The sequence below is a fragment of the Vespa crabro genome, chromosome 9 (assembly GCF_910589235.1).
Source record: "Vespa crabro chromosome 9, iyVesCrab1.2, whole genome shotgun sequence".
NCBI lineage: Eukaryota > Metazoa > Arthropoda > Insecta > Hymenoptera > Vespidae > Vespa > Vespa crabro.
The window spans coordinates 5,816,395-5,828,605 of NC_060963.1; the positions used below are offsets into that span (position 1 = coordinate 5,816,395).

At 31.8% G+C, this 12,211-nt stretch overlaps 1 protein-coding gene across 4 annotated transcripts in view; it reads right to left on the bottom strand.

The window, feature by feature from the left end:
• Nucleotides 1-12,211, bottom strand: part of LOC124426980 (serine-rich adhesin for platelets-like) — a 163,368-nt gene that overhangs the window by 9,679 nt on the left and 141,478 nt on the right. For 3 of the 4 annotated variants that reach the window (XM_046969341.1, XM_046969344.1, XM_046969343.1), the window contains 7 exons: nucleotides 9,132-9,265; nucleotides 6,508-6,598; nucleotides 4,401-4,649; nucleotides 3,420-3,690; nucleotides 2,501-2,999; nucleotides 1,669-1,936; nucleotides 647-1,025 (listed from right to left, as the gene is read on the bottom strand). In XM_046969341.1, coding sequence (XP_046825297.1) covers nucleotides 647-1,025; nucleotides 1,669-1,936; nucleotides 2,501-2,999; nucleotides 3,420-3,690; nucleotides 4,401-4,649; nucleotides 6,508-6,598; nucleotides 9,132-9,265 — 1,891 coding nt within the window. The remainder of the gene's footprint in view (nucleotides 1-646; nucleotides 1,026-1,668; nucleotides 1,937-2,500; nucleotides 3,000-3,419; nucleotides 3,691-4,400; nucleotides 4,650-6,507; nucleotides 6,599-9,131; nucleotides 9,266-12,211) is intronic. The other variant, XM_046969342.1, reaches the window with a different exon arrangement.

Genomic DNA, 12,211 nt, shown 5'->3' on the forward strand with positions numbered 1-12,211 from the left:
TTCGCATTTGAAAGGTTTATTTCAAAAAGTTAAAAATTATTTAATAATACGTTATTATAGTAGGTTATTAATAGTAGGTTATTACTTAATCGATTAAACAGTTTATTAATACTAATACTTAATGCTAAGATGAAAATATAGACAAAAGTTGAAAATAATCATATATTTGAGAACCACATTTTTTTTTTCTTTTCGTAAAAAAATGTTCCTTCGTAATATGACAAAGAGAAAAAAGAAAAAACAAAAAAAAGAGAAGAAAAAGAATAAATAAATTACTTAAACTTACTTACAAAATACGGATTCTTAAAACTAAGACGAAACTTAGACAAATTTAAAAATTAATCGTATATTTCAGAATGATTTTTTTCTTCTTTTCGTAGAGAAAAAAACGTTTTCGATAATGACAAAGATAAAAATAAAATAACTTAAAATTATTTACATATACAAATTCTTAAAACTAAGACGTAACTGAGATAAGTTGAAAATGATAACGCATTATTAATATCGTTTTAATCCTTTCTAAATTATAGAAAAATACTTTCGATGTAACGAAAATAACATTATACATATACACGTAGAAAATAAAAATATGTGATTTGAAGATGTTTTTACAAACTTTTCAGTTTTCCGTTGATTCAATAATTACCTTCAATCGAATGGGTTGGCCCAGGGATATCGTTTTGTTCCGAAGAATTATTCGGTAATTCTGCCAAATACATTTGTTGTTCGGCTATGAAGGATAGGACACTTTGAAGGGCTTGTTCCCTGTCAGTTGGTGGTTTACCGCTTCTCGAGGAAGTACTCGCGAGACTTTTGGTACTTTCGAATTTGACCAATCTGTAAAAGTCCCTGGTGAAATCGGTGCCGATCGAAGGTGAGTCAGGATCGTCGCTACAACCGGAGAGAGCCGCCGACGATCTTTTACTCGAATTTTCTAAAACGCCTTCCTCGCTACTCCACGAGGCACCAGGGCTCGAAGCATACGGCCAAGGTCCTGCAGTTCTCGTATCCATCAATAGAGCGACCTATTATAGATTGTTACACTTCTTAATGCTTTGTGTTTCTTTAATAAAATAATACAGGCTAAGTCATGGAATTGAAAAGGATTGTATCGTTGAAACGGCGATAAAAAGAATAATTTTAATGGTATTGTAAGTATAACGAAGATGTATTAAAAAGTGCAATTGGATTCTTTTTTATTTTTCTTTCATTACTTTTTTATCTTGTTTTTTTTTTTTTTAAAGGAACCATATATTTCTGTATTGTTATGTTCATATACTTTTCAATGCTCATCAATTTAAATTTTACAATGATAAGGAACGTCATATAATATTTTTCAATAAAGTATATCATTTATTTAAAATATCTCTTGGAGTATTTATTCTTCCAAGATTTTTATAGACAGAACATTACGAGAAATAACGCGAAATTAGTTAATACGAAAACAGTAATATTATGTAACTTTGTTCGTTAAAAGGAAAAAAATACAGTTGCCTTGTTTTTTTTTCTTTTTTTTTTTTTTTATATTACTATCACTCTAGTTACCCATAATGAATTAATGTTATTACACTATTGAAAATTTGTTTTATTTTCGGTGATAAAAAAAAAGAGACACAAACTGTTTCAATTCCATGACTAACTCTGTAGAGTGAAATCAAGAAATTGTACCAATTCACCCCCTGCTCTATCGGCGAGGTAGCTGGCACCATTCCATAGACATTCGTTCGCATCCTCCTCGAGTTCCAAAGGATTGTGTTCTTTGATGGCAGGGAGTGCGGGCATAGCGGTACAGGCATTTGATTCTTTCCACGCTGTAGATTCAGTTTGAACGAGGTCCTCCGTCGACAACGAAAAACTCCAGTCTTCCAATTCCGCCCTATCGTATTCCAACTCGAGTAAATCTCGATGCTGTTGAGCGCTTCTGCTATCGTCCAATCTGAACAATACGATAAGAGAACGGAATTTTAATCAATATCGATATTTTATTTTCTATTACTACTTTCGGTAAATTAATGGAATAAAAGAAAAGGACGGAAGGAAGTTCAACAACGTTTACTACCAAAAGGAATTTTTCATAATAAAATTAAATGTTAAATGTTATTTTACATTTTAGAGTTATCGTGTTACATGTAAAAATCATTCATCCTTTCTTTTTTTTTTTTTTTTTTTTACTTATTTTTTTTTTTTCATGCTTCTACCATCAGTTACGAAGTATTTTCTTTTTATAGTCGTTTATAGATTAAAATATATAATCTTGTTAACGTGTAGATATCAGTAATGAATTTATTTATGAATCAATCAGTTAGTTCGTTCATAAATTTTTGATTAATAAGTATTTAACTTTGATTATAACTACATTATTTCAATTATTAGTGAAATACATTCAATACGTAATTATTTGATATTAAGTTATGAAAATCGATTAATAATTTGATATTCCAATAGTAATGCTTGTGGCAGCAAACGTATAAAGGGTTAAAGGGGAATTCGATGGACGAACCTGAGCCATTGCTGTACGTACTCGGCATCCCAGCCCTCTTCTTCGACGAGAAGAAGGGAGGAGGATCCCATGGGGCTTGGTAATTTGTATGGCGTGAAATTACTCGTCGCTGTGAGTTTCAAGCAAAGATGACTGTCCGAGAAGCTGCGCATCACGTGCTGATAGGGTAGAAGGTCTTTGCTCGGTGGATAACTATGCCGTGGATTAATTCCTAGCGTTAAATTGAGAGGTAGGAAGAGAACATCTGGATCGCCGGCATCAAGTGCTATTAAACGTGCATCCGGAGAAACGTCGCCTTCAGTCTCATCGGTTGCCTCTTTAAGATCTTCTAATCCACGTGACGAAGGTTCCTGACGAGCACCTTCACCTTGAACATCACTCGACATCGTCGAATAACCTTCATCCCTGTTACCACTTTCAGGACTCTCGCTACCTTCCTCTTCCGTGGCACCTGTTGTCCCATTTGACGCTGTTCCCGAACCTGTTGAAGGTTTCTGACCTGGAATAAGAAAGAACGATAATATCCAATTGCAAATCATGTAAATTAATAATTTTTGGGGGTAAGAAAGATCGGATTTTCATACTTTACTAACGTTAAATAAAACGACATGTAGCGCACTAAACAATGTATATATCCTATATATGTATATATATCATTATTTCTATTTTCTTTTTTATTGATAAGAAATAATTTCTAAAAAAAATGCGTTTTAAAGATTTTCTTTGTAATTCTATTTTTTTGTTTTTTTTTTTGTTTTTTTCTTTAAACTTAATCAATTCGAATATGATATTTAAATATTTTTTAGGATTGAATTTAATCGATATTATTCCATTGAAAAGAAAAAATTCAAGATAATATTGAAATCTAATTTACATTAATAATAATGGATAATATTATAATAATGTTTAAATATAATACCTAGAGTGGGTCTGTTTCGTCGACATTTTGTTGCAGCCGCCATTACGGGTATTTGTAGATTTAGGGAGCGTGGTCTGGAAAGAGGAACCCAGGATGGATCTAGGCTAAGAGCAGCTACTAAAGCGGCCGGTCCAGCCTCAAGTATACTTTGAATTAGTTCAGTGGGACTTCCAGGACTCGCTGCTTGAGCCAGGAGACCCGAGAGTGCTCGATTTTGAGCTTCGAGTTCTCGTATGCGCCTTTGTAGCGCACCGATCTCTTCCCTGAAACCCTGAGAGAAATTGCACAGGTATCAGTAAGCTGGACTCTCGATAGGACTTTACATTCGTTGTCTTTGAAGTTTCAATGAGTTTCTTTTTTTTCTTTTTCTTTTTTTTTGTAAGGATAAAAAATATTTTCGCGATCAATCAACTTTATTTCATAATTTCAAATCGCACGACATACTTTTATTAATTTCATACTGTAGAACTGATATTGTTACGAGTTTGATGACTTGTAACAATATAATCTCGAAATGATCACGAATGAAATGTTTTATTTTTTATTAACCGTTATATCAATCAGAATATTTTTTTGGTTTTGATATTTGCGTTAGCGCAATATTTATAAACATTGTATTATAAACATTTATAATATTGATAAAGAACTACATTGTAACAATTATTTAGCTTCTTATCTTAGGATATCAAAATTTTTTGTTTAATATTCTTGAAATGATAAGAATTAATTTCGAGACTTTTTTTTCTTTAAAAAATCCTTCCTACATATATCTATGAAATTAAAAAATCTTCGATATTTATAATTAATACGTGGAGGTTTGTTTTTGTCAACATTTTTGTAACGAAAAATCAACGAATATAAAGTACTTTAATCAGGTTGAAGAAAGGACTACGGATTTTCGATGAATAGACGGGAGCACAAAGGAAGAAGGGAAGTGAAATAGGGGAGTAAGAATGATGAAAAGTATGGCTTTCGATGAACCTTTTGAGATAGAAGGGCACGGACCACCTGGTTGGCGACGTCGTCGAGGCACCGCTCGTACTGACGACGCTGAGCATCGGCGTCACGTGCCAGGGCTGCGTGTTCGCTCTCCAAGGTCGCCAAACGTGCTACCAATGCAGCATGCACCTCCCCAGCGCACGCAGCCTCCAAGCCACGCAACTGACCGCGCATCGACTCGTTCTCCAATTGTAACTTTGAGATCTGAACCTGGTACTGATGAACCCGTGCCTAAACAACAACAATGATTAATTGAATATTAAAAAATCGATATTTTTTTTTATCTTTTATTTTATCTCCTTTTCAAGTACTGATATTACGTTTATCGCAATTAGCTCAGAGAGTTAATAAAGCGTCAACGCGTTATTAGCAGAAAGGCGGTTAACGTTAAATTAGAGCTTAGGAGCTGCCAGGGACAGGAACGCTAATAGAGGGTGCGTGTGTCTGATTTATAACGGTCGTACCAACCGGCGGTTCTCTCGGCCCTACTGTTAATGTCTGTGCTCCCTCTATTCCCCTTCTCCCCACCTCAAATATCCCTTTACCATCCCCATCCCTCTAGACCTTTTCTCGGTATTTTTTCGAGAGTGAAGGGTGGCAACGATTTTCTGTCATCTTCGACGAGAGAAAATAGAACGATTCTTTTTCACTTTTTGGGATTTTAATGCTGATACGTTGAATTTTATTGAGTTTGCTGCGTTGACAATATATATTTGTTTTACACACACACACACACACATATATATATATATATATATACATGTAGATACATAGGGTCATACAAATAAACGTTTGGAATTTTATGATTGAGCATAGGTCGATAATAAACGATATTCCGTAGGGCAGTGATGTGAACCCGTCGGGATCAAAGTACGATTCTTTTAGAGGGAAACCGTCCGTGAACGAGATAGCATAGTACATCGTAAAGTATAAAGGGATGCTAGCAAACGTCGTATTTACTGTTCCCCTTTTTATCGAGCCATAGCCGTACCAACTTTTCTCTTTTGATGAGACTCCGAATTTGCTATCTCTGATTGATATAGTTTAGAGTTATAACGGACATATTTTTAGTGATATATATCGATATATGTATATATGTATATATATATATATCCACGATCCGACTGGATATTATTTACATATATTTTGTTTTCATCGTTCATTCTTAGTTAGCGTGTTAGTTATTTTGTTTCCTCGGAATGAAACTATTATGCGAATAGTAAAGTAATACAAAGCAATAATTTTTCTGCTTGGAATATTTCAGTAGGTCCGAAGCAACGTTTCTCGACCTATAAAGGGTCGCGAGTCTAGCTATCGGATCGCGTTAAAATTTTAATGGACCGTGAAATGATACCTTCTACTTTAATTCAAAACGAGGCAAGTGATTAATATTGCAAGAGATTTACAGAAAGTTCTCGTAGTAAGTTCTTGCGTAGTACATTCCTGAGACGTATATTTTTAAATAATATACAGTCACTTCAGTCACTGTCGAATTTTTAACAAATTTTATATCATAAACATTTGAGCCGCGGTATCATTACGAACAAATTTATTGTAACGCAGAGCAGAAAGGTTGAGAAATGTTAATCTAAAGGATTGCCTAATGCAAAGTATGCTAACCAAAAAAAAAAAAAAAAAAAACAAAAAATAAAACGAAATTAATGATCTGTTTTTATTATTACGAATATCGATTGATACAAAAAGAAGTTTTTAAAGGATCTTTCTTTTAAAAGTGTTTTAATGAACAAATGAATATATGCTTTTTGCAGATAGATTAAATCAATTAAATACGAATAAGTTATATACTCTTATACATATATATATATATATATATATATATATATATATATATATATATACTCTCATATACAGTACCCAAAAAAAGTTTAACATAAAATAGATCGTTGTATTCGTATTCAAAGGTTAATCGTTTTTTTCTTTTTTTCTTTCTTTCTTTCTTTTTTTTTTAAGGTATAAATCATACTTAGTATATTGTACTTATGTTAAAAAAAAAAAAAATTAGATCACAAAGGGTTAACATTAACTCGGGAATAATGGTCCGGCAACTTTTAACTGATATTCTTCTTACCTCGTAGGATAGTGTGAGGGCAGTCTTTTCTTGCTTCAACTGTTCGGCCCTTTGCTTGTGTTGCAATAATCCACGGGATGATTCTTCCATCCTACGACATACAAGAAATCAGGTAGGCGTGAAGAGGCTCTGTTGGATTTTAATCCTCCAGTGAAATGATCCTAATTGAATGCTCCCTAACGATTCTCGCTGCTTTTTTCACTTCTTCTTTGAAAAATGAGATAAGAAGAGAGAGAAAACGAGAACGAGAGAGAGAAAGAGAGAGAGAGAGAGAGACAGAGTGAGGGGGAGGAAAGGGGTCAGATAGAGAAAAAGAACGAAAGAATTGCCTTGAAACGTATTTTTCTTGTCGCTGAAGCTTGAAAAGTGCTACGGAGTTATTCGTCATAATAAACGAACGAAAGGTACAACGCAAAATTGGAAGTTTATATTTGAGAATCGTTAAAAGAGGGTTCTCTCTTGAGTAAGCCGATTTTACTTTCGTTTAGTTTCGTAAGTAAGCACACACTTGGAAATATCGAAAGGCTAATCGGCTTTAAAGCTCCTCTCGTTAAACTTTCGTATTTGTCTTAGCTCTTAACGTTCCGCTAAAACGATTACGAAATTGATTTTCTTGAAATCGAAGAGAAATCAATTTGAATTGTTCTAATGCATCTAATGTATAAATCAATCGCGCCGATAATAATAATTAATGCTGATATTTTCAATATTTTATTAGATCTAAATAGAACTGATATTATATATATATATATATATACACACACAGTAGGATATTTTGTAGTGAAAATATCGTAATTATTTATTGACCTATTCAATACTATATAATATTGTTGATTATTTATATATGATCGTCGTTGTTCTTATTCTTTTTTTATTTATTTAGATATAAAATATGAAAAATTTTGACATTACATATTAGGCAAACAATTATATTAGGGGGACCGGAAAGTAATGTCGTTTTTGCGCATGTCGATATTTGATTGTGATTAAAAATAAAAACTTGTTAAAAATTTATTCGTTTGAATTTAATTTAAGAAAGCGACATTACTTTCCGGTCCACCTAATAGTTATGTGATTCAAGCTGAGAGTTATAAAAAAAATAGTAACAATGTATTTTACTAAGATTTTTCATTCGTATATATCCATAATTATTACTTATATTTTTTATTTTTATTTATTAATTGTATACACACAAATACACACACACACACACACACACACACACACACACACACACATATATATAAAAGTATATATATATATACTTTTATAATATATGTATGTCCAATTATATATCTCTTTTGTCTGTTCTTTATCATTTCTGAATCAGAAATATAATAAACTCATGTATCTATTATTTTCTTCTTTTTTTTTTGTTACATCATATTATCGGCAAACTAAATTATCTATCGATCTTTTCTCCACGCAATTCTTTCGATATTCGCTATACCATCGCGGCAGGGTCAAAGGGAAGGACGAACGATATACGTACTATATATCATTGGACGAAAGCCAATATCGATGATTTACCATCGAATTCTCTGGTTATCGGCGCGTGAAACACTTCCCTTCCTCCTCCTACTCCTTCTTCCTTTCTCCCTCCTCTCTCTCTCTTTCTCTCTCTCTCTCTCTCTCTCTATCTATCTATCTATCTATCTATCTCTCTCTCTCTCTTTCTTTCTCATTATTTATACGTTATAACCTTCCTTGGGGCACTTTTATACCGCGTGGTCTGGACCACCGAATATAAAATACCTACCAGCTTTGCGGGCTCGATGAAATAAGCGTGGAAATAAGCGACGTTCGTAACGTGTTATTGAGGGAAACGAGGAAAAAAGTGGCAAAGACCAATGGGCAAGAGAAAATGGAAAAAGAGAGAGAAAAAAAAAAGAATGAAAACGGACGCCATTAACTATACATATATCTGTACCCCGGTTATTATTAAAAACTTTCGATATTGGTCGAGAAATTATGACTAGGATTAATATTTACTTCAATTTATTGATTTATTAATCATATTCGTGATTAGAGATATAAAAAAGTCTACTATTCATATTGAAATACGTTAATTCGAAAGATTCGAAAGTAACATCTATCGATTTCTTTTTTGTTTCCATTTTACCAATCATGACGATATGTTAGATAAATATATTTCGTTCAAAAAAAAAAAAAAAAAAAAGAAAAAAAGAAAAAAAAGGAACAAACCAAATGATTTTTAAAGTTCGAGGAAAGGAAAAAGAAAAAAAATTCTCTTGCCTCATAAATTTCTACTTTGCCTTGAAACATTTTTCTATAATATTTTAACAATATAAATAGTGCTTTTGACGAAATATTTTAAATTTTTACAAAGTTAATTTGAATGTCGAAAACAAATAACAAAAAAAAAAAAAAAGGAAAAAACAAAAAGAAAAGTAAGAAAAGAAATTACATGCGATATACGACAGTTTTAATACACAATAAAACCATTTTGAATAGAATAAAAACTTAACAAATTATTCAAAAAAAAAAAAAAAAAAAAAAAAAAAAGTACACGAGAAAGTTGTCAATAATTACTCGTCTACGTTACGCATATAATTATTTCTACGTCATTCTTAAAAAATGATCAGATGGTCTTTTTTTTTTACCTGGCCAATTCCCTTTGAAGATGATGTACCCTTGATCGTGCTCGTTCGGCTTCAGCCGTAGCTTCTCGTAGCCGTGCTTCAGCCTCCAATCGTTGTCGTCGTTCTCGTTCCACATCTCGTTGCGTAGCCTCCCTCTGTGACAGAAAAACATCCCCATTGAAGCTTATCAATGGACAAGAAAGTGACTTGAATATATTTCTCATTCATTCGCGCAGCATGTCGGATTTCAATTTCTAGGGAGCAAGTAAAGTAATTTCTTTTGGATATAGAGTTTCTATGGGTTTTTATCTCCAAGTTTCCAGATAATTAGATCTTTTCTTGATTAAACTTCGATAAAAGTTTCGTCGATCGATACTCCTGAAGCGGAGCGAAGTAGAAAGAAAAAAAGATGAGGAGCAGAAGTTGAACCAGGAGCAGGAGCAGGAGGAAAAAAGAGGAGGAGGAGAAGGAGAAGGAGGAGGAAGAGGCGGAGAAGAAGAAAGAGATGGAAGAGGATGGAAGGAAGAAAAAAAGGAAGAAAAGTTCGTCGATCTCGAAGGCCCCTGAAGTCAGGAGGAAGAGGAGAAGAAGAAGAAGGAATTATTCATGAATTTAAATCGAAGCGCATTGCACGCTACATTGATTGCATCCTTTCGAATCGAAACGAACGACCGAATGAAACAAGGACGGGAAAGAAGGGCTGCCGAGTGGACAACATTTTTTCCTTTCCTCTTTTTTCTTCTCTCTCCTGACACTCGATAATTGCGATGACCCGGTCTGCCGAAATTGGTATATCGCACGATTTAACTTCCCCCATAGGAAACGTATCTATCGATATTATCACCGATCAATTTTGCTGTAACTTTGTTCATTCTATATGTGCTTACCGATCTTAATTATAAATCCATTTGTAAAGATACTTGGAAGTACTTATAGCTATTGGTTACATCAGTTATCAATCTTTGAATGACAAAAGAAATCAGAACTGACGTATATATGACGTGTGACGTATATACGTATGTATATATGCACATATAGTGTCGTAGAATAATATATATATATATATATATATATATATATATATAGAGAGAGAGAGAGAGAGAGAGTTACAATGGAAGCTCGATATCGATTTAGAAAAGATAAAGATATAATATCAGTAATGGAACAAATAATAATAATGGAATTTAATTATGTAGATGAGATAAGTAGATAAGGTAAATAGAATCGTGTTAATCGAATACTATAAGATTTATGTACCATTGAAGTTCGATAAGTGAAATTTATGTTCACAAGGAAAAAGATATTTAAGGAAGAAATCAAATACTATATAGTGATATAAAATAATCGAATAATAATAAAAAATGAACATTAAATTGAAGTTATCTCTAATAATAATAATAATAATAATAATAATAATAATAATAATAATAATAATAATAATAATAATAATAATAATAAAAAAGAATAAAGACAAAGAAACCAATTACTTTGTAATGACATCGTTAATGAATAAAATGATATCAAATATACTCGATATACTCGAGAATCATTGAAGAACAATTTAAATATTCTAAATTGATCCAATTAAAAGTTAGATATATATTTGACAAATGAAATTCTAATGCTTATGACTGTGTGTATATAAATATTAATATTGCATTACAATTATAAATTAATTATATAATAATTATAATTGCATTTACAATTTTTCAATATAATTATAATTCAGTTTTATTAATTATCTTTGACGTCACGTTTGATAGGGTAAAAAATTTATTGATATAACGATATAATAAAACAAATGTCAAAATGTGAAAGTGAAAAAAAAGAAAGGTAGAAAGAAATAAGAAAAAAAGAAAAAAAAAAGAAGAAGAAGAAGTTCCCATTTAATATTCAAAAAACCAATAAAACATTTTCCCTTTGGAGGTATTAGATAAAAGGGCTGTCTTTTGCACTCAACTACTTTACACCTAAAAGGAGATAAAGAAAGAAGAAAGATAGAAGGGAATGAGAGAACAAGATATTCGGCAATGGAAAGAGTCAAGTGAAAGGCCGTCTTTTCCGGGGAATTTCGAAAGCTAAAGTAAAAGCGTCGGCGAAGGAGCTATCGAGGAATACAATCTGGTAAAAGCCGACTGACCGCGCCGTGTCGAGAGGATTCGAGGGATGCTTCGAACGGATTTATGGGAGCCTTAAATCCCAAAGAACGCCATCTACCACCCTTTTTTCTTCTATTCTTTCTTTCTTTCTTTCTTTCTTTCTTTCTTTCTCTTGCTTCTTAAGGAAAAACCTTAGCTACTTTACACTGTCCATTATACGTTGCATTTACGATTTATATCTTTCGTGCAATCTCAATTCTTTTGACGTATCTAAAATATAAAACAATTTATATATAACATAATGAAATTCTATAATTACTATGTAAATATATTCTAGGTAAATATGTAATTTAATAAATTTTATGATAACCTGATGTTTCGATGATTATTATATAGGTAAAACGTTTAAAGACAATAAAATATTTAATAAACACTATTAAATAAATTTGATAATCATGATAAATATTAAGTTAACAAAGTCGGATATAATAAAGTGATTTTTCTTTTTTTTTCTATGGCAATAAATTTCTTTTTCCATGGATTTCATTAACGGATTATGATATATGATAAATAATAATCATATTTGGTTGGTTTATAAATCGGGATTTTAACAATGCAATCATACATTGACATAATACAGTTCGTTTATAACTTTTTTTTTTCAGTGATCAATCAAGTTTTCATAGTGTTATTTAATTAATTTTTATAACGTTATGGGATTAAAAACAATGCACGTATGTATTCGAATAAATAATAATATGTTGAATTGTCAAAACAACGTAGAAGTAAATTTATGAGTGTACTATTGTATTCAATATATTTAAAAAGTATGCATTTATATATATATATATGTATGTATGTATGTATGTATGTATGTATGTATGTTTGTAGCACAGTTATGACGTAAATGTGTGTTCTCATTATTCAATCTGTTATTTTGAAATTATTTTTGAGAAACAGAGAACATTAGTTAGAGCATCGTACATATATCTAAAAGATAGC